General features: G+C 42.2%; 1 protein-coding gene across 1 annotated transcript in view; it reads right to left on the reverse strand.

Moving 5' to 3' along the window:
* The window catches only part of DPYD (dihydropyrimidine dehydrogenase), a gene marked incomplete at its 3' end in the record, with an annotated part of 352,887 nt that overhangs the window by 175,541 nt on the left and 153,603 nt on the right, over positions 1-23,743 (reverse strand). The window contains exons 9-11 of the mRNA XM_080623761.1: positions 8,848-8,955; positions 4,970-5,139; positions 2,178-2,388 (exon numbers count right to left, since the gene is read on the reverse strand). Coding sequence (XP_080479887.1) covers positions 2,178-2,388; positions 4,970-5,139; positions 8,848-8,955 — 489 coding nt within the window. The remainder of the gene's footprint in view (positions 1-2,177; positions 2,389-4,969; positions 5,140-8,847; positions 8,956-23,743) is intronic.

Here is a 23,743-nt window from a genome sequence, read left to right on the forward strand (position 1 = left end):
AGGTCAAGTTCAACATCCGATCAGTTTGGCCATCACACTGCCCAGGTTTGAGCACCTCCAGTATTTTCATCTTTTGATGGAGAATATCTCCATCTTTTGAATACAAAATACAAAAATGGGCTTCCTTTTCTAAACCCAGCACTAAGAACAGAAGATGATTTGGGGTTTCCTTTTGTTTTATTTTGGTGGAGTGTTCTGCTGGGGGGTTTTTGTGGTCCCCGTCATCAGTCGTCGTCCCCCATTACGTACGTGGAGGTAACCTGGAGGTTTGGTTGCAATCCCGCTCAATGGTGAAGAGCAAATCTGACTTTCATTAAGACAGCTTAGCCCGAAAATAGATTTAAAAGCAACCAAAATGGTTACGCTTGAAATAAACAATTGATTCCCTCAAGTCCTAATTCCTTTTCATTTTCATAACATCCGAAACAAATGCCTGGCATTTTTCCTTGTAAAGTGATTGTTATTCTAATAGCAGTGTCACCAAAAGCACACTGTGAAACTGAGGTGTATTGCTTCCCCCCCAGGGTAAATAACTCTCTGATCAGCATGACTTTGCTCCCCTCCCATTTTAGGTTCCTATTTAAAAACCTCACAACAACTCATTTAGACAGTGAATGCTAACTAGGAGATACCAGACTGGCACAGTAGTATGGCTAAGCAACACACTACGTCCAACCTTTTAGCTGAAACACATTTTAATGCAGGAGAAAACAGAATCACTGCTTTATCATTGGGTCTGTGAATCACAACAAAACCTACTAATGGCATAGACTAAGATTTGCTTTACCAATCTGATTTTGTTCTAGGGTACAGCTGCTGTCTAGATAACAGTCTAGGCCACATGAACCTATCCTAAAGCAATAGTAACACACACAAGATAGGAATGATCCTGGAATTAACTTCACGTGTCCCTCAGGAACGAGGTTGATCCTGCCTTTTTACTACAGGAGAGAGTTCAGACTCATGGCTGTATGATGGTTTAACTTTACGCAGGACTGGACTAGTGAACAAGAAGCACTGAGTAGCTCATTCAGATTCAGCCTCTGCTTAGATGATTTTAGATTTATGATTTCCTTGATTGAAAAGACTCACAAACCCACATTACGCTGAGGAAAGTTGAAATGCCATTTACACTGGCAGAACCAGCATCTGATTATGATCTCTTCTGGTGGCACGCACTCTGAAGCACTTGCCAAGTCCTCTGTCAGAGCAGTTATACCCAAAAGACCATGACAACATGTCACGGGTTAATTGGCTGGCGTGACTGTGCCCTGGAGAGGTAGGCACACTGAGCACTAAGCCTTCCAGAACTCACTAAGCTTGATGAGCATCTGCAGGCTGAAGATCTATCCATTTTATCAACCTGTCTTCTGCTGAGTCAGTGGGTTTTTTTACTTCCAAGGCACATCTGATGCATTTGCCTGAGCTCTTTCAATCTAACCTCGTGTCAGAGAACAGTCTGAGCTCTGCTCAGTTCCCATGTTCTTATTGCACTCATGTTCTTCAGCTCCCTGCTACACCCAGATAACTCCTTCAGTCCTTGAAATGCCACCTTCGTGCCAATGCCTAGATCTTGAATGTGGAACTATATAATTGTTATTTAAGACAAAGCTTATAAAGTGCAACTAAATAATGAGACAAGCCATGACAAGCATGGGTGAATTTAATGAATATGGTATATATGAGAGAAGCCACAGTTCTCTTGCATATGCACAAGAAATGAGTGATACCCAGACCAGCTGAACCAGAATAATGAATCGATCTTAATTCGTACTTAATTTAATAGGTAAAAGGAAGGTGCCAGAGATCAGATTAGTTCAGTTTAAAGTTACAGTATAATGAGTTTCTCTAAAGTCAATTAGTGAGACCAGAAGAAATCCCCAAGAGTATTCTTTGAGATCCCACTTACAGAGAGGAAAGCAAAATATACTGAACAAGTGCACCTCTAATCTGAATTCCTATAGACAGTGATGCACTCCATACAGTGATACACAGAAAACTCCTTTGTTATCAGGCTCCTCTGTTCTTAAGAGGCAAACCTAAAGGACAAAGAAATTCCTGTGAGGAATTCCTCCGGTCTTCCTCCAGAAGACTCATTTCACAACACTGTCAAAGGACAAGAAACAGCTGTAGCTAAAAAACAATCAGCATTTCCAGAATGCATTAGTCAGGGTTACCTTTATTGTCACTTAAAATGGAGCCAAAGGCACTGATCACCACATCAGCTTTCAGACGGACAACCTGATCCTCATCTTCCTTCCAGTTTCCATCAGGGTCTTGTTCAGTTCGAACAAACTCCATGGCAACGATTTGCCCACCTCTAAGGATGACTTTGCGAGGGGAAAGGAAAGGCAGAAATTCGCACTTCTCCTCTTTGGCGAGTTCCATCTGTAGGGTAGAAGAAGAGAATACATACCTTGAGCATTGCTGTACAGAACTCAAAAACCCAACCCAAACCCAACAACGCACCATAACCCAGTTTTCAACTCAGGATGCTAATAGAAGTTATCTGTCTACAGACAGTCATCCCAATACCAACTTCAGGGCCTCCCATACTACCGGATCAAGCAGCTCTAGACAGGGGCAGTAGGCAAATTTGCAATGCAAATACTTCTCTACTCTATTTTCTTATCGTTCCTGTTACTATGAATATGTGTAACTCCTCTGAAAGAGCTCCCTCATGGAAGAATCTGTGTCTTTAAAAAAGAGGCCCACTATTAATTACATCCATGCGCTGATTAGTGTTTACTCTGACTTTAAGGTGTCACGAAATGCTGACTACTGTGCGCAAAGAAGTTTCCATCCAAACTTCAGATCTTCTGAATCTCTGCTGTGGTAGAAGTGCTGAAGCCAAACAGCATTTTGCCTTAGCAAAGTCTTTGGGATTCCATGATCTCTGTTCACATGACAACTTCTTTGGACACGTAATCTCCAAGCTGACATCATTCTAGTATGGCTGTTACTACCCGAAGCTGCTTTTATTTCACTTTATGTCAAGGCCACTGCATGACTGGATGAGTACTGACAACACCGAGGAATTTACCCATGCTGCTAACAAAGATCTTGGTTCAGAATGAAAGCTGATTCTGGAGTGGCTAAGTACCTGAATAGCACACGAGTCTGTGCAATGGCTTCAGCAACGTCATGGGACCAGTATTATTTAATATCTTCATCAATGATTTAGATGAGGGAATTGAGTGTACTGTCAGCAAGTTTGCTGATGACACTAAGCTGGGAGGAGTGGCTGACACGCCAGAAGGCTGTGCTGCCATCCAGCGAGACCTGGACAGGCTGGAGAGTTGGGCAGGGAGAAACTTGATAAAATATAACAAGGGAAAGTGTAGAGTCCTGCATCTGGGCAGGAACAACCCCAGGTTCCAGTATAGGTTGGGGAACGACCTGTTAGAGAGTAGTGTAGGGGAGAGGGACCTGGGGGTCCTAGTGGATGGCAGGATGACCATGAGCCAACACTGTGCCCTTGTGGCCAAGAAGGCCAATGGCATCCTGGGGTGTATTAGAAGGGGGGTGGTCAGTAGGTCGAGAGAGGTCCTCCTTCCCCTCTACTCTGCCCTGGTGAGACCGCATCTGGAATATTGTGTCCAGTTCTGGGCCCCTCAGTTCAAGAAGGACAGGGACCTGCTGGAGAGAGTCCAGCGCAGGGCGACTAAGATGATGAAGGGAGTGGAGCATCTCCCTTATGAGGAAAGGCTGAGGGAGCTGGGTCTCTATAGTTTGGAGAAGAGGAGACTGCGGGGGGACCTTATTAGTGTATATAAATATATAAAGGGGGAGTGTCACGAGGATGGAGCCAGGCTCTTCTCAGTGGCAAACAATGATAGGACAAGGGGTAATGGGTACAAACTGGAACACAAGAGGTTCCACTTAAACTTGAGAAGAAACTTCTTCTCAGTGAGGGTGACGGAACACTGGAACAGGCTGCCCAGGGAGGTTGTGGAGTCTCCTTCTCTGGAGACATTCAAAACCCGCCTGGACACATTCCTGTGTAACCTCATTTAGGTGTTCCTGCTCTGGCAGGGGGATTGGACTAGATGATCTTTTGAGGTCCCTTCCAATCTCTAGCATACTGTGATACTGTGTGATTATGTCCAGAATTCTTACGGGAAGTGCAATTATGGATCAAGAAACACTCCACTACCTTTTTTTGCACCTCCATTCCCCTCCTATGGGACCTGTAAGATGCCCACCGTCTTGGTTATCTGTTGATAACCAAACTACCATAAACCTCATTATAAAGATCCACATCTTGATACCTTAAAGTACGTCAGAGTGCAAAGTGTACAAAGTAAATGCTAATGGGAAAAGATCACCAAAAAAACCGAAAATCTATCTGAAAAATCCCTCCTGTAGCACAGAGATATTGAGGAAGCAGAATCGGTTTCAAATCGTACAGATGTCCTGATAAATGCTGACGTGCAAAGCCGACCTAGAAAATCAAACTGAACGCTGAAATCTGTGATGAATGACACTGTTCTATTGCCACTGGCAGTTATTCAAAGCCAAAATCACTGTAAGTAATCTTTGCACAAGATTTTATAGGCACCAAAGGCAACGTCCCAATCACAGGGGTTCATTAAACAGCAGCCAGGAGGCATCATTCTAGGATCTAACCATGACTCGAAGAGTCACGTCCAAGACTCAAATGACCATTTGATTTCTGGTGTGCTCCCAAGGTTAGAAAAATTTACTGTATTTTCTAATTTACGAGACAATTTTCCCCTGTATGCAAATGCCTCTCTCTGATGTTACAGGGAACAGGTACAGCAGAGGAAAATCATTTGTACAGAGACTATATAAAGCGAGCCTCCGATCTTTAATAAGCATTTATACATCTGAAGAGCTTTTTTACCAAGAAAACCTTTAGTAGATGTCTTGACCTGTAGCGCTCATTCAGGTCCTGTATAAATAACCACCAATATGCCCTCTCATAAATGCTATTACCCAGTTTTACCTCCTCTGGGACAGCCCTGATATTAGTGAATCCCTTCCTGAAGACCACAAACACGCGACGAGCTCCACAGCGTAAAGCAGATGTTGCACAGTCAAAAGCAGTGTCTCCTGCCCCAAGTACAATCACAGTTCCATGTATTGATGGCAACGGAGAGTGACAGGCACACATCCCTGAAAGATGAAAGGAAAACCCCATTTTCAAGTAGAGAAACCATTTCTGCATGACAGCTGAAAAGGTACTTGTACTCAAAGCAGTGTAGAATTGCATCTTACAGTTCCCAAGCATGGACTGTCACTATCAAATTATTCTGCTCCACTGAAAGACAGTTTTATTCCCATTTCTAAGATATGCCCATATACATAATTTCATAGCCAGTCCTCTAAGCAGCTGCACCTTTCTATCTGGAAAGAATTCAAACAACACCACGTTGGTAGGATTGTGGGTCCCGTCAGGTTAAGATTAGCATTGTGAGATCTTTCTATTTAAGAAGTTTCTCTCTGATCAGATTCATTATCCTCCCAGTTAAAAACCCAACACCACCTCTGCAGAGATTATAGAGAAGAACGCTTGCCATTCACCAAAAGGTGGCCAGTTGTTGATAGTGTCGTGTAATAGTCTGTAAAAGTTACCGCTCTCAGTTAGTTTTCTACAAGGCGCTAACACTGTGTGAGGCTGTGACATGGTTCTCCGAGGCTATTCTGTACAGCAGCTGAACATCAGGCAGAAAGAACAGTGTTATGACAGTAATTCCTACATCTTCCACTGGGAGAAAACATTTCAGCTACAGTGGCTTTCTACAAACGAGTTCCAAAAAGTTACCTGGAGAGAATGACGACATGATGCGTTCGTCACCTACAGCCTGGATTTGATGGTTCAATGATACAAGAAAGACAGAAGTAAAACTGAACTCTGCGCGTTCCTTGTATGAGACTAAACTTCATCACAAGTTTAAATACAGCTAACTTGATTAGGCAAATTATGGCAACTTAACAAATAATGCCATAAATGATATAAAGCTATATTCGCCATGAGCCTGTGATCATTTCAGTCAGGAGGCGCTCGCTGCAGTGTAACTCCAGTATGCTGCTCTAGTAGCAGCTTTGCACATGCAATTGGAAAGAAAAACAAGTATCAGTCAAAGAAACAATGCTTTTAATCTAGACATACAAACAGAGTGAGCAACAGCATCCTAATGCATATATTATCTCTCCATTTGTGGAATGCTTAATGTGTGGCAAATGCTCTCATTTCCTCCCCCTCCACACCCCGGATGTATACAGCACTGCATTTACTATTTATAAACAGGTTTCTTATTCTACAATTCCCTCTAAACTTTTCTCATTCCTTTTTAACAAATGTGCTCCTTCAAAATTGTACATTAAGCAGCGGAAAAAGCCCAAGTGCAGCAGGAGAATGGCAGCTCGGAGGGCCTTTACAGGACTACTCTAGGATGGATCAATCACAACAAGGGGAACAAAGAACATTCCCAAGGTAAGTTCATGTCTCTGTATCTGTACTTTCCTTTTGGAGGAAACTATATGAACTACTGGTATTCAGAACTTAATAAGCATGCAGACTATGTGCTTTACTATGAATAAGTCTATTATGTCTATTATTTAGAGAACTGTCATAGTAAAAAGAAAAGGATGTGTGTTTCAGTTTAAAACCCCATGCTTTAGAGAGCAAGAGGTGGCTGCAGCTACAGACAGACACGAGGAAAATTAAGCAAAAAAGACCATGTTAATTAACAGACAACACCAAAGAGCTATCTATTACTGTCACTCAGAAAAGGCTACTTCTTCAAAGTTCATCCTTTTTATCGTTGTAGACTTAACGTATAAAAAATACCATTCCATATCCTGGCAAATCCACAGGGTTACTGTGCAATGCTTTCAAAGATGCGCATCACGCGATACAGGTCTTCATGAAGGCAGGTGACTTATAGTGCGTAAGTGCTATGTGTCCACACGGAATAATAAACTTTAGAATCGACCAAAAAAAACCCCAAACCCACCCATTTCTCCCAACCCATTTCAGCTCCCTTTTAGCTTAAGACAAAATAAATACGCATTCGATCAAAGCAGCAGAGAGATGGGACAGATGGCACCGAGAATTTCCCTTCCTAAATATTTGGCATAAAATGGGGTAATAAACTTTGCTTTTATATGCAGAACAATTTGCTGCAGAAGATATAGTCTTCAACGCATTGCTTATGGAAAGCCTGCTAAATAAGCAGGCAAGCCAAGTTGATCACAGACTCTTAGAATCAGCTAGGTTGGAAAAGACCTTTAAGATCATCAAGTCCAAATCTTTGATGCTAAAAGAAATCTCTGAATGCTAAGAAGATCAGTTTGTACATAAAAAAGGTGCAAACTGATAAAAAGGGTGTATGCGTGGTTAAGTGTGTGACCATATGTACAACACCACATACTACTTATATATACTACAGGTTTACTACAGGTAACTGTACATGGAATCTCTTGCTTTTCAATCTGCACACTGGGGAATCTAGACCACGAAGGAATGTCACACAGAAATCACAAGCCCCATCTCATACATCCATCTGGGGCTTACGACTTCACACTCTGGGCCACTGAAAGCAGCTACTCTTGGAGAGCAAACGCAGCCAATCTCCATATTCAAAGATGTAAAAGCATAAAACAAGACTGCATTTGGTGCCTATGAAGCAAGTGGCGTCTTATTAATTCCTGGCATACTACTGTTGTCCTGAGTCTTAGACTCTAAGTTCTTTTGGTAAGGAAGATGCATCTGTAAAACATGCAAAGCACATAATTTGGGATCGAGTCAAATCATTTATCAACAATACAGAAAGCAGCTGCTTATATGGGTCAGCAACACCTTCTTTAATGACAGATTTTTCCCAAGCCCACCTTCTATATACCATTTATATCAAGATAATTTATACAAGCTTATGACATCACTGGAATATAATTCAAAATAACAAAAATAGCTTATTAGGGGTAATGATTTGCCATTATGTTTAGATTTTTATCGATGACTGTTTTACAGGCTCCAGGACTGTGGGTTTCCTACAGCCTCCCACTAGAGGTACTGGTAAGTTACGATGTAGACAAGTTGTCTGTGCGGTGGTGACTAGAGGGTGACCTCTCACCAACGAGGTCCCCCAGGGATCAATATGGGGCCCAAGCCTGTTTAATGTCTTCATAGATGATCTGGAAGATGGGATCAAGTGTACCCTGATCAAGTCTACGAATGGTACCAAACTGAGAGGGAAAGCGGGTACTTGTGAAGGGAGAGCCACGCTGCAGGATGCTGGGTTACATCAGCAAGGGCATCACCAGCAGCCATAAGGAAATCATCATCCCACTCGGCTCATGTCAGCCAGCGCCTGGAACACTGTGATCAGTTCTGGTCCTTGCTATACAAAACAGATGTGGATGGGCTGGAGAGGGTCCAGAGAAAGGCCACAAAGATGACCAAAGGATGGGAAGCCATGTGAGGAAAGGCTGAGAAAACTGGGCTTAATCAGCCTGGAGAAGAGAAGGCTCAGGGTTAGGGTTATCACCACGTTCCACTGTTCAAAGTGTAGCTACAAAGAAGATGGAGACTCCCTTTTTACAGGGAGTCCCATGGAAAAGACAAGGGGTGATGGGCACAAGTTACTCCTGGGGAGATTCTGGTTGGACATCTAGCGTAGGTCACGATTTGCCAAGAAAGGTTGGACAAGATGATCCCCGAGGTCCCTTCCAACTTGGTATTCTATGATGTTGATTCTATAATGACTTTCCTGACCACACACAAGAGAAAACCCTGCCCCAGAAGAATTCACTGGGAGGTGCTTCATAACTGGATATGCTGCTTACTGACCATGACTACAACGAAAACATACCACTCACCTGGTTTACTTGCCATTGCTACCAAAGGTAGAAAGTCTTTAGACGTGTAGAACCCATGATCCATTCTCAGTCCCTGGAATATACTGTCTCTATTTGGTTCTGGCAAACCTAAAATAGATATTTTAAGGCATATCAGAACTACAAGGCAAATGTCAATGACTTACATGTGTGTGTATATATATATATCTCACATTATTTACACATACTGAAAAATGTCCTCAAAACAAGCACTTTTACAAACCCTTCGATGTCTCTAAAAGAACACCACAAATGACTGTAGTTTCGTGTTTGTAGTCTGTAGGTGGCATAACTGGTGATCTTTTATAAGTATTGGCGCTTGAAAAGAAGACTGTTGGATAACCTACATCATATAACACATACCAAAGCAAATGCAGAGGAAAGGGTTAGAGAAAACAGGGTACAAAAGCAGGGAAGCTACTGCAGAGGAGAAGACTCTTGTCAGCTCTTCTTGTATTGTTTTACCTGCACACATATGTAACTCTTACTGCTGTGAAACGGGTTTGTTCCCTTTGTTTTGAAGCAGTTTTCAATACAGCTAGTCTGCAGGTAATACACATCACCCCATAATAACCAGTGTAAACAATGAGAGAAGTACAAATGGCAATGCTGTAGATGTGTCTGATCTGTGAGTATCGTGCATCATTTTTTGCCAGTCTTGATTGTTTTCTCTAAAGCCTAAAGTCCTTATTGGCTGACATTCATTTATAGCTTTTAATAGCACACATGTATACAGAAGCCCTAGCATAGACACAGGGATACGCTTCACAACCAGTAATAGCAACAAATACCTTTCAATTAAAGGAAAGCAGCAAAAAGCATCTTCCAATTACAACAGAGTACATGCTTGCTCCTGTGGCAACATCTGGACAGCACAAAAAGCCAGCCCAGCTGACACAGAAGTTAAAACGTTCTTGTCATGCAAACACAATGATCTGTCAGGGTGTTTTCAACCTCCATATTTACCTCTAAAACCCCAGAATGTTATCATTAATAATTAATTAATAAATATGTCATTAATAATTACACATTGGAATAGAGGAAATGTCAACCATTTCTCTAAGAAAACACCCTAGAACTGAGGAGTCCTCAGAGCAAGAAGCAGGAGTGAAGCGTGTAAAGCAATCTGTGCTCCTGCCATGCTCGGGAGCAGATGACAGCAGACGAGCCTTTCTCCTCTGAGACATCCTGGTCTGGAAAGCCCCAGCAACACTATTTCAGTGTCAACAGTAAAGCAGGATTGCACTTTGAAGAGTCCTGTTCCAAGCAGGGGAGTAAACCTTCCCTACTCTTTATATACTGGCCTTTTGATACCAGTGCAGCAGCCAAAGTCTCTTCTTATTACAGCAGAAGATCAGGACTCAGCCGTAAGAAAGCTCAGGATTGTTTTGAGCCACCTGATACAAGGGAAGTTTTTTAAACCTCTAGATCCCTGAATGAAGTCACCACGATACAAGAAGGGAATCAAAAGGCACCTTTTTAGTTTTAACAGTTTCACTGACAGAATGAAACCATCCTGTGATTCACAAGGCAAAAAGGAATAACCCAATTCAGAAAGTTTTGCATTTCAAACCCCTTATGTTATTGGGCACTTTCTTGAGCTCTATTTATGTATTAAAAAAATCATGACTTGGTTGCTGAACACCTGACTTTCTAACACCACCGATCTATAGGTGGATATTGAGTAAAATCAGGTTAGCAAATACGAGCACGTACTGATCTTCAAGACCTCTGAACGCTGTACTTCTTGGGTAGACTGCAATATCAGCTAATGAAGAATGAATAATGGATATCTTAAGAGGCTGCCAGAAATACTTACTACTATTGGAAGTATAATACGTAAAATGCATTCAAGAGAGTCTCTGTTAAACCTGCATTGGTTTTTCCCTATGTACATATTGCAAAACATCTATGGCAAGAAAAGTACCTTGGAGAAGAAAAGCTCTCAGTGACTGCCTATGGGCAGACAACAGAGTAATACAACTATTTCTATTGAGGTATCTGTAAATCAACTCAGAGTGACATGTTTTAGTGCCATGGGTTACTGGTGGCCTTGGCAGTGCTGGCGAACAGCTGGACTTGATGAGCTTAAAGGTCTTTTCCAACCCGGTTGATTCTATGATCTATGATTCCGATGCCTCGGCTTACTTCTGGGAGAAAGCCTCGTGCCATTAGTGATACATGCAGCCTGCATTAAAGAGAATTCCCTTTCTCCCTAACACCTATTCCCATTCAAAAAAAAAAAGGGGGAAACCCTCACATGGAATAATGAAAATTATTCCACCTTTAACAGCGTCAGTAATTGAGCCCCTGTATGAAGAATGAGTGGAATTAAAGGAATGTTGCAAGGTTCATGGTTCAGGTTCATCACTAGAACAGTGTCACTGAAATCAAAGTGCCACTGTGAATGCATTGGACTCAGTAATGTTTAGCCTGGCTGATATGACCGAACAAATGTCTAAGAGGTAGGCAGGATAAATGACATTTTCTGTTATTTTCATTTGCTGACAGCTCCACGAATACCATTTCTGCAACACCTAAATGTGAAGGAAATGCGGGGGGGGTGGTGGTCCATGTACCTCTGAAAAACCCAGCAGTTCCAAACTCTTTGCTAAGCATCCACTGGGCCTTGGTCCTTTTGTTGTTCAGTATTTGCCATTACAAGGGTTGATGTAACTTTGCTAAAACAGAGGGGTTGGGTACACCTTAAAGCCACTCGGCTGGCTAAGGAAGAGGCAGGCAGAGATCACGAGCTGGTAAGATCCACTTTAGAGACACCATTTCATAGTGAGCGGCCGGCCCAGTGAAGTCTGTTCTACAGACAGCTCACATATTGACAAACAGCCAACAGCTTCTCGGGAGAGGGGGGATTTAACAAAAAAGCAGCTGTAGAGGAAAATCATTGCTTTGGGCAAGCAGATTTAAAGCAGAAACACAATTATAAACCCCCGTCACCTATGAAGGACACAATTTAGGTCAAAATAATGAACCTAGAGGAATCCCCTTGGAAGAGAAATCACAGCGCTCCTTTAGCAAAAGGGAACTCACAGTCTAATACAAAATAACCACCCAAGAAAAACTGCTTAGAAAAAGATGAGGTCTTTCCCTTAGGTTTAGGCTGCAGGCAGTGGGAGCAGTTCTCTGCCCTCCGAATGCACCCGCAAGCCATCCAAAAGCATTTTCTTTATTACTTGGTATTTCTTGTCCTGAAAAAAACAATCTTTCCGCATTCTGGGTCTCCTGTCTTTAAATAATCTGTACCAAAATCAAGTGCTAACACCCATTTCCTTCACCTGCACTGAAGAACAGCTCTTCAGAAGGGTAACCAAGAGGAGGCAGCCAAGAAAAACAATTGCACTGGTGGTGCTGGGATAGACTCTGCACACTCATACAGAAACACAGGGCTCTGCCAGGGCCCCAGCCTTCTGCCACCAAGCCCTGGACTTTCTGAAGCTTCAGTCCCTTTAACTGATGCCAGGGAACAAGCTTCTGAAGCAACTGCTATCCAAACCACGCAACGAAGCCTCATGGGCTGTGCAAAACAGCATTTACTAAGAATAGGGACAGTAGAAACATTGTGAAAATAACAGCTTGCATGACAGATCTAGTTCAGCTTTGCAAAAGCTAATCCAAACAGTTCCAATCTGGGTCAGGTACAGCGCAGAAAGCAATTCATCTCTATTCCTGACCCTATGGTTTGATAGGCCCTGCCTTTCACCTCCAGATGCTCCAGCTACCTCTCAGGAAGCATCACGACGCTCAGTATGAAGCCCCCTTTTTGTCTTCCCTTCATATGATCCCCACAGCCCCTTCTCTAGTGGGCATCGATCTCTCCCATGTCTGACATAGCATACAGTTTCCAAAGTCTAGGTCTCTTGTCTTTATATAACCTGCATCAAAATCTAGTGATCACAATCATTTCCTTCACCTGCACTATAGCACTAATAGCAGCGGCTTTGGAAAACACATATCCTTCATATATACACATAGAAATATATACATGCATATAGAATCATAGAACAGTTAGGGTTGGAAAGGACCTTAAGATCATCCAGTTCCAACCCCCCTGCCATGGGCAGGGACACCTCACACTAAACCATGGCACCCAAGGCCTCATCCAACCTGGCCTTGAACACTGCCAGGGATGGAGCATTCACAGCCTCCCTGGGCAACCCATTCCAGTGCCTCACCACCCTCTCAGTAAAGAATTCCTTCCTTAGATCCAATCTAAACTTCCCCTGTTTCAGTTTGAACCCGTTACCCCTTGTCCTGTCACTACAGTCCCTGATGAAGAGTCCATCCCCAGCATCCTTGTAGGCCCCCTTCACATACTGGAAGGCTGTCATATAAACATATATATACATATGTATATATATATATATATATACACACATATATATTAATATTAGAAACATTTGCTTCCTAACAAGATCTTGTACTCTTTGTCTTCACAATACCGACGCACTGGCAGTGTTAAGTCCATCATCTCCATTTAAAGAGATGGAATTTACTCTCGCCATTTCCTAGCCCAGATGAAATGTGAATCGCTAAATGATTACAGTCAATATGTCAGATGTACAAGGCAATAATACAACAATGATGCGTACAACACGTAAGGGATTGGCATGCAGAGCAATGCACCGAGTCCACTTGGGTCCTGCCCCAAAGATATCAAGGCACATCAACACATCAAAGGAAAAGGAGATAACTTCTGCTGCTATTACGGCAATTATTAAGCTGGTCTGGAAAGGAAAACGCAAGTGGGAGTGGAGGCAACCTCTCTGATTTTGATCAAATCCCCTCTCCCCAGAAACAAGAACACCTTCTGAACCTGAACTCCTTATTTGGATTACTTCCATCTCACATGTATCACTTTTAATTGTGATAATACCACATGTTGGAAAACCTAAGCTGAACCAGGCAAACAAATAACAAGCTATGATCTCTTAAGCACTAAAGAGGGCTCTTTGCGTTCTCTTCACGGTTGCTATCTTGACAGAAGAGAGCTTTCAAGATGAGAACTGGCCAAATTGTGTTTACCAAGCCCTTACTTTCAGGTAACAGTGTAAATTCAGGCTGGTGAATGCAACCTGTCTTTGAATATACCAAGAACTGGGTTTTTTTGAGAGCCAAGACACTCTATTTTGACCTTTTTTTATAATGAATCTTTTGACTTTGTACCAAAATTACATTTATAAATGTTGGATTCACTGGCTCTGCACATCCCTTTTTCTACCTTTTAAAACTACCAAACCCAACATCAAACTCCATTCACCCATTCATGGGACTTTCTGGAAGCTGTTAAATGTTCCATGTCATACAAACACGGAGCATTAGTTAGAAATCATAGAACGGGTTGGGTTAGAAAGGACCTTAAGATCATCCAGTTTCAACTCCCTGCCATGGGCAGGGACCCCTCACACTAAACCATGGCACCCAAGGCTCTGTCCAACCTGGCCTTGGACACCGCCAGGGATGGAGCATTCACAACTTCCTTGGGCAACCCATTCCAGTGCCTCACCACCCTTACAGGGAAGAGCTTCTGCCTTATCTCCAACCTGAACTGCCCCTGGTTCAGTTTGAACTCATCACCCCTTGTCCTATTGCTACAGTCCCCGATGAAGAGAGGAGGAAGGGTTTTCCACCTCTTGCCACCTCCATGAAAACCCGCTCAGATTTCAGAGTGCAGCAAGATTCTGAACAATAAAATTTACAGGGAAAATTTTTGTTCTGCTCTTCCCAGCCTCCACAACAGGCATGTGCCAAGGAACAGGACCCTAGGAGATCCTACAGCCAGGCGGAAAGCCTTGACCTATCAGAAACAACTGAGGATGAGCAGACAAATGCATGAATCTCATGAGAAACTGGATGTCAACACTATTGGTTTGTGTGGGTTTGGTTTTGCTCTTGAGAAGATGTGCTAAAGTAGATACAGAGCTAAGACCATTGCTCTCTAAGGGTAAATTCCTAAATCCACCACTTCCCTTCTGAAAGGCTCCTTTTGAATTAACAGGAACGTACCCATGTTGTCCCATCTCCCTGCCCTTTCACGCGCCCAGTGTTCCAACCTGCTCCTTGTGTTCCCCCACAGAAACGTTTCAGCTATAACGCTTCTGATAGCATTCTGAACTTGCCTCGAGCCTTGCAGCTGCAGGTACCATATGGTCAGTGTGGCTACAAAGGTGCACGGCAGAGAAGAACGAACATTGTGTAAATTCCAAGCACAAAAGCATCCCTAAGTATTTCTGAACCCTCTGTTCTTCTTCAACAATTTGTGGTCTGGAGAAATGGAGGTAAAAATAAGTGTATTTAAAGCAGGTTTGGTTTCTGGCAAACAACCCATGAACCGTATAAAATGGACCATGAGTTATAAATACATTATTTCCTTGAAAGAGAACATTGAAACAGTAGATTCTTATAACTGTCAAAATCAGTTTTCCCTAGACATGATAGAACCTATTTGTATGCAGTGGCATAGGCTCTAGCTATTTGTTTCTAAGAAGTCACACTCATTCCTATCAATATTGATAACATTGCTGTCCGTGGATCAATATTACACAACAATTTAGATATGAATGATCCTGAAATGCATTATCCACACACGGGACCTAAGCTGTGCCGCATCCCTGATGATATTAAATGCACCATTACAATTCATCCTATGACATTCATGCAAAATGGAACAAAAAACCATTAGTCTCTAAAGAGTTACTCCCCATCTTTAGAGGTTTAAGTCACGTTGCGAATGCTCTGCAGGTGCTCAGCTTCTCTCAAGGTCAGCTCACGAGTAATTAAGACATTAGTAAATACTTCGGAGGGTTGTATTTTTAAAGGATCTCTCTCCTTTTGCTGAAGATCCTTATGGCGGCAGCGTTGTTACTTCCCGTTGCGAGGTTCAACAGAGCACGTTTTCTAGGTGGCCAGGGCTTTCTTGTTTGCTATATACGTTGATGGAGATAAGTGCTTTAATTACTTTGTTAATGTCGCTGCTTTTGTATTTTCTTCCTCTCCCCGTTTATTTCCTGCTGGTGAGATTACTGCCTCATCGCCACAGCAGGTGGCTCTTTCAAATCTGTTTTCTTTGCAGGCCTGGTAGATTTATTTGGTAATATAACTGCTCCTTTTTCCTGGGTTTTATTAATGGTTTCTTTCCTTCGGAATAGGTACACTCGCAAGGTTTGGCAGAATCATTGCCTAATGAGAGCTAAAAGCCTAGTTCATAAGAAAAGGGGAAAAGCGAAAGAGCTACAAGACACTTGGGTTTGCCTTTCCTCACCCTCTAGTTAGGATGAATCCTGCGTACAGCATATGCAAAAGAACAGTTTTCACGTGGATCAGCAAGAGCCACACACAACTGCTGCAGTGCATTCTAAACTGAACAGCTATGTCCACACCATAATGCCTTTGAAAAGCATCTGAACCTGGGTGTATTGCAGTCTGTAGGTTTCACACCTTCCTTTGTCGCTAAATTAGACACCGAGAAGAGGATCTGAGCTCTTGCAAATGGTACTGAACTAAGGGGAATGAAGTAGTCAGATCAGCCAGAACTGAATTCATTCTTATAATCCCATTTCTCTTTGAATCCAGTTGTCCAATCCCAGTTTCGATGTAGCCAAAATCCCACAAGAGCTACACACACATCAGAAACTGCAGATGGGAATGACAGGCAGAGTTTAGAATCAATCCACTTGAGTGGTGGGAATTAGGATTATGAGCACCCAATCAGTGTTGCATTTCTGAGCTTGGCTTACAAAACAATGCAGCCTCGTGGTCTGTCTTCACAACATTTAGTGATTGGGACAGACTGACACCTAAATGGCCACAGGTGAACCAGGACTCATCAGATAAAGGTTTTTAACTCCCAGTTTGACTTGAGCACTTACCATCTAAAAGCACTCTTTAGAAATGCATACCTCAGAACTGAACCATCCAGTATCCCTCCGTCGTTTTAAAACATCACCGTTTGAAGGACACACTAGAAGTGATACTAGGTTGGACAAAGATATACAGCTTCCTAAATTAAGGAACAGATGGTAATTCCAACCTTCCTTTTCAGCTTGGAAACTGATACTTAATGTTGCCCATACTTGAAGCAATAGTTCAATTGAAGATGCTAGTAAGTTAGATGGGAGTTCTGGTGAAAGGGCTTGCTGAGATGTGAAGAGTACTACGAAGTAAAGCTCATCACAGTGAAGGATGAATGCAGAAGCCTGCTTGCCTTCCCCCTCTGGTTCTGCTCTGCCTGGTATTGTTTATTGCAGGATTTAAAGCACTGCAACAGTTTGCTATGAATCTTGATTTGTAGAACATAAGAGTTCTGTAAATTGCAATACAGAGTAAGTGAAGAAACATCTGCTGTAAAAGAATAAAGTGGAATATTGCTGCAGACCTTTCCTGGGTCATCTTCCTAACATTTGTTATACCAGTGACAAATCTGAAAAGGTCACTAGCAAAAATACATTTGGTAGCCTCAGTCAAATCCATCTCTAACAGAAGAATGTATCATTCCACTCAGAAAAGAGCTTGCTCCAGTCTGATTACAGCAGAGCTGAACTGGATTCTCAGTCCTGACTGCAATCTGGTCACTTCTCCCCACTGGCATAAGCTGCCATTATTCAGGAGCATCCTTACATCGGCATAGCAGGTATGCTGAAGTTTAAGACCTGATATGTTAATGTTGTCAGTTCCTTTCCCTCTTTCTTCCACAAGTTTGTTCCTAGCACTAGTATGCCAGAGAAAAGACACAGGGGGGCTGTGTTCCCTCCAGACACCAGCCAGATGCTATTTGTCGGTGTGCTAGGCTGCACTATGCCAGAGGAGAAGAAACCAGCCCCAGTGCTCGCTCTTGTTCAGTAAGTGGTGCTGGGGTAAAGTGGCCACACAAGCAAGATCACCTCCCTGGGGACTGCCTATCAGTAGCTTGAAGGACCACAACAATTCTATCATCTCAGAAGCCGTATGTCAACGTGATTCGTATAGAAAACCAGAATGTGTAGAAGTGAAAGCAAAAGAACCTGGATGGAGAGAGTGGGAGCAACCGACTCCTGAAAAGCAAGCAGAAAATAATACAATAGAAAGAGCATCTTTCCCCAGATTATTACGTTTTACCTGTCTAACACCCAGTTATCCTGGAATCATCAAAGCCAAAGAAAAGTTACAGAAGGGAAATCAAACCTTAGCATAGAAAAGATCTCTTTATCTCCATGGTTTATTTCCAAGAAGATTTGAACCCATCTTGAAAAGCTGGATCAGTAAAAGCTGCATCCGGTAAATACACAGGGAGTGGACGGAAGAGAACGGATGGAAAACAAAGAAAAACCACATGTGCTTAGTTGGCATCAGAAAGAGCAACAAAAACCAGGCCCCTATACTGCGGCAAAGCAACAATTGAAAACTTAATCTGTCAAAGTAACTTAAATCTTATAACTTATATGCTTCAACTTATATACTTAAACATATAAACTTATAAACTTATAACTTAATCTATCAAAGGCAGCAAATTTATCCTGTGGAAATATACAAGGAACAATGAAGTCAGTAGTATTCTGGAATAATACCTTTGGTCAAATCTCAAGCACTATACAACAATGAGGTGTAGTGAGGCAGCATCAACTTGTCCTAGCTCAAATCGCCCTGTAGTCTTGCTATAGTAGTACTATAATAGTATACTATAGTATACTATAATAGTAACGTAAGAGCTAATAGGTGGTGTCAAAGTGTTACAAACACTGATTTTTATAACACACTTTCCTAAACTGGACGAACTAGAACAGTTAAGAATCACAGACATACCAAGCTGTAGCTGCTTCTCTAAACCACTCTCCTATGTTAATTCCGCAATTGAACATAGTGACTACGAAACAATAGGCTGGATCCAGTATCTGAAGGAGGGCTATAGGAATGCTGGGGAGGGACTCTTCATTAGGGACTGTAGTGACAGGACAAGGGGTAACGGGTTCAAACTGAAACAGGGGAAGTTTAGATTGGATCTAAGGAAGAAGTTCTTTACTGAGAGGGTGCTGAGGCACTGGAATGGGTTGCCCAGGGAGGTTGTGAATGCTCCATCCTTGGCGGTGTTCAAGGTCAGGCTGGAGGAGGCCTTGGGTGCCATGGTTTAGTGTGGGGTGTCCCTGCCCATGGCAGGGGGGTTGGAACTGGATGATCTTAAGGTCCTTTCCAACCCTAACTGTTCTATGATTCTATATGATTCTATGATTGATTACAGCTTTACACCCTACATAACCACATCTGTATTAAATACTTGTAAAATCTGACTTATGAAGGAAGAAAATCCCACATAATACTCGCAAACTACAGGACTTTCTGATTACTCCTATTTTTAAATCTTAACGAGGATTCACACAAACCTTTTCCATTTTTAAGATGTAAAAGTCATCAGCGTAAACCAGCTTTCAAATACCACTGAGCAATTACAGCTCTACCTGAAATATCGCTATAGGAGACAAATACTGTTTCCTAGTTCTTTGTTAACATAGTACATTGCCTTATCTTAAATCTTAGAATATTTCTGCCCTGGGTTTGTCCACATGGAAGAACAAAAGGATGCTATGAAGCTTATTCAGTAATTACCCCTGTGTCATTCGACCTATGCTGCGTTTTTCCATCACTTCAGGTAAACCATCTCCATGTGTATTTTCAGATGATGCCTCGCAAAATAAAAGACTCCTAGCCATGATTCATTTTCCTGCAGCACAGATCTACAGCTGAAAACCCCTCACCAGTGCATCCTGATGAACAGCTAACAATTAAATCGTTCCTCCCCCCCCTTCTCCTGCACATTATCTGACCCGTGATGAAACAACCTATCATATTTCCATTTACTATTCCTACCTGAAGGGCTCTGCCAGCTCACACCAACATAAATCTCCATTTGTCAGATTTAAACTGTACCTGTCCCAGCTGCTCCGAGGGTTTATAGCTCTTGTCCCTTAGAAATGACCAAATAGCATCAAGCGACATAACCTCCCTCCAGCCTCCCCTGACCTTTGCAATCAATAGTATTTGTAACCTGTGTGCGCACAGCTAAGGAGAACAGAAGCTGTGCACCATCCCAGTTAACCACATTGAGCTGTGATACTAAAATCTGCTCCCTTGTGTCTCTCCGTGATCAATTTTCATCTCTGGACCAAGAATAAAAGAACGCAGCCCCTTATTCCTGAATTCACCTGAAGCGGATGTTATAGATTTGCAGGTCTGCACAGGAGCTGTGGATTTAATACAACCAGCAGTTCAAGGAAAGAACTCATCCAAGCTATCATTCATTCTCGTTATCCTCGGTGTATTTTGGATCTACAGAAGACAATACACAGGAAAATGCCCATTTACTGACTGAAAGCAAGCTCACTTTGCTAAAACACCATCCGGCAGCAAGTATTTCTTAGAGCTGTATCCATTAATGCCACTGCAGATAAGGTGGAGGTCAATTATTCCATTATGATGACTTTGTTTAAAGGTGCATAAATAGACTGCCAATATTTATTCCTTCTGGAAATGTGTCATATATAGCAAATTAAACAGAAACTCCCTAGAAATAATGAAGCCTAGTTCTGCTCCGTTAAAAAGAAACAATTATCATGGAAAAGAGGAGTAATTCAGGTTTCTGATGGTATTTGTTCTCTCACCTCCAAACTAATTTCATTTAAAAGAAGGCAAATTTGCCAGCCAATTAGTCTAATTAGGCAACGACACCTGAATGTAGAACAGGAAGAAAGCAACTTCAGAAACCTGCTCTGGTAGAAAAAGTGCTTTTTGAGTCTGTCACACTACCAGAACGCCTGCTTCCACTGTTCTCGTAACTGCGTATTTATAGGCTTGGCTCTATTGGCTCCTCGTCAGCAGCTCCAGTGCCATGAATCATCTATCAAAACAGCTCAGAAGACTTTCTTACTCCTTTCTCCAAAGCAACATCCTGACGAGATGCTTTCAACGTGATTCACTATCAATTAAGAGCACACAGAGCTGTACAGCTGCAGGTGAATACGGGGTCTGCATTGTCAGAGGCTCTGTCTTCTCAGATCGGCACATGCTGGGCGTCAGTGCAGAGCACGCTGAAACACTTCTGACGTTCCTCTAACACGCTGGAGGGCCAATGGAGCTTTCTCACTCATCTGTGCACTTCACATCCATGTCCATATCATTAAGCATGTATTTACCTGTCTTGCCTCTTAAACGCAGCTGTAGCAAGGAGCTTCCTGTGATATTCTCCTAGTAGATCAGCTAAGAAACATTAACTGACGATACAGCTACCCCTGCCTACTTTCACATACTAGAAATAACTAAGCGAGGTCATGCTTTGACCAGACTATGCTGAGTAAGAGGCAATGACAGAAAGAAGTCCTATGTTGTCTGTTTTTCTCAATCCATTATTTCAATCTGAATTCCTTTCCCAACAGCAGCACATGTTGTATTTCAAATGAGATTTCACTCAAAGACGGTGTCTTCATTAACTAATTACACCATTTTCGCCAAGCGTCTGAGTTTTCCTTGGGTGTTTCACCTACTAAACCTAGTACTTTTAAAATGCAGTTGAAGCTCAGATGCTGTAAGGCTCCTATTTAGAAAACAGAGAGAGAAATGATGGTGAAGATCTCCAAATGCCTCCTCAAAACCCAACAGCCAAGAACATGAAGCGAAACGTTGGCACTGGAGATCACGCCTCGGCGCTTGGCTTGTGGGTGCAGGAATCTGCACAGGCACTCACACAAGCTCCTCCTCCTCTTCAACCTTATCCTTTTGGTGTCTAAGTAAAGAAACCAAAACGGCAAATTCACGTTTCTTATGTTCAGCAACTAATTGTTGTGATATTAAAGCATTCAAGAGGTAGGAACCCATGTCTCTTCTCAGTCCATGAAGAGATGACTGTGTCCGGAGAGGACTGTTTCAGAAGGTTAAAACTAGATACCTAAACCTGCCTGCAGCCAATGGTGCAAATCCTCCCAAGAGAGCCTAGCTTCCCCTGACACGACCTCTAACGCATCCTAACGTTAGCCCAGCCACACAAACATCCCACGGAGCGAGCACGCGTCCTTAATGCCTTCTCGGTGCCTCTTTGTGTCTTTGCACCACTACAGCAGGAAGATACCGTCCCAGTGGAGTTTCGAATGGTAACAAACACAAGAAGCATCTGATCAATACGTAGAAAATCAAGTTACACGGCCCCGATAGGTCCCTCTAACAAGGATTTCTCTCCGAAATGTTCAGGCTTGTCTACTGCTGCTGCTTTTAATCCTTTCACACCAGTGGGTCCTCCACGCTTGCATTAGCGCTAATGTAAAACAAACGGGCATTTTCTACAAGGCTCTCCTCTCTCCCCAAGTAAAGGGGTTAACACCAGAGTCGAGCTTGAGGAATGTAAATTATTTTCCCCGAGTGGCTGAAAAACTACACGAGTTATTCATTTAAAAATTATTAGCATATAAAATCATTATTATCTCTGCAGTTAATGTACAGCTCACTGGCAACCTTTTGGACCGTTACAATTAAGAAAGGCAGCATCTTTAATGAAGTTACAAACCACATTGTTTATTAAAGAGCAAATTGTATCTTTAATTACTTTAAATATTATAATCCGATGAAAAATCATTTCATAAACCTCCAGACAAATTATGTCAGAGATGGAGTGTGCATTTTGTTCCTCTATGAATCCTAAACAGCACTTTCAATTTGCTTACAGGTTGCTGTTGTATGCAAATCTGCTCTTGAAATTGCTTTCAAGTGCCTAAATCCAATGCCACCAGAATACATTTCAGATGCCGTCTGTGCTGTTCTTTCTGTTTAAAACAGATTTAATTTCTGTCAAATGTAGAATATGGCACTTTTAGTAAATGCAGCTTTTGCATTAACCTTCAGGAGGTAAACTGAAGATAGACTGGGGATGGGGTGTGTGTGCATGTCCAAAACCAGGCTCATTGAAATAGAGACTATTTGGGGGTCTACTGTGTTTTATTATTTCACTGTTCTATTACGAGCTAAAAGATAACTTTGGCTCAAAGCTTTAAGAAGGGCTTTAAGAAGACGCTATAACGCCAAAAAGCACAAACTGAGCCAATTCTAAATATCCCACCTTTTTTATACAACGCAATCCCTACCTGCTGTCAAGACACTCCTTCCTGTCTGTCCAATATTTGATGTGCAGGCTGGCCACTATCAGAGCAAGGCTGATGCTGCACAACTGAAGACAATATTTAGCTGTCCACAGAATTAGGCCCTTCGCTGTGCTTTGGATCAAACTCAGACCAGCCTTAAAATGCCTCGATTTCTGTCTCAATAAAACAAAATTAATACATTCAACTTCAGTTATGTCAGCATCAACTTGCCACTGAGTATTCTGGCACTGTTTGGAAACCCTCAGTTAGCTATGAGACTTTCTCGGACTAATCAATCAGAGAAGCACAGAGATTATCTTCAATTCCTTCATGCTAAATAAATTGCTACATCCTGTGTCTTCTTGAGGAGAAATATTGTCATAGGGTTAGAGTTGAAACAAAAATACACTGAGGATCAGTGTATTTATAATAATAATAAATAATAAATAATAATAATTTATAATAGTAAATTATAATAAACATGCTTAACTTGCACTATTGGTACAAACACTTCTGAACATGGAAATCTGTTCTGAAACATACTCGGCAGTCTTCTGGTACCACCGACGTGCCAGAACCAAAACCGAGCTGAGATTTGTAGGTAAATTGGGTGGTGAAAGTCTGATCCATTCATTAAAGAACTCACAACAACATCAAGTTTCCCTGCAGAAATCTAACGTTAACTGTGGCACAGTTAAAGGTGGTACGGACCAAACTGAATTGATTTAGAATCATAGAATCATCTCAGTTGGAAAGGACCTTCGAGATTAAGC

The sequence above is a fragment of the Psittacula echo genome, assembly GCF_963264785.1.
Source record: "Psittacula echo genome assembly, chromosome: 7".
Taxonomy (NCBI): Eukaryota; Metazoa; Chordata; class Aves; order Psittaciformes; family Psittacidae; genus Psittacula; species Psittacula echo.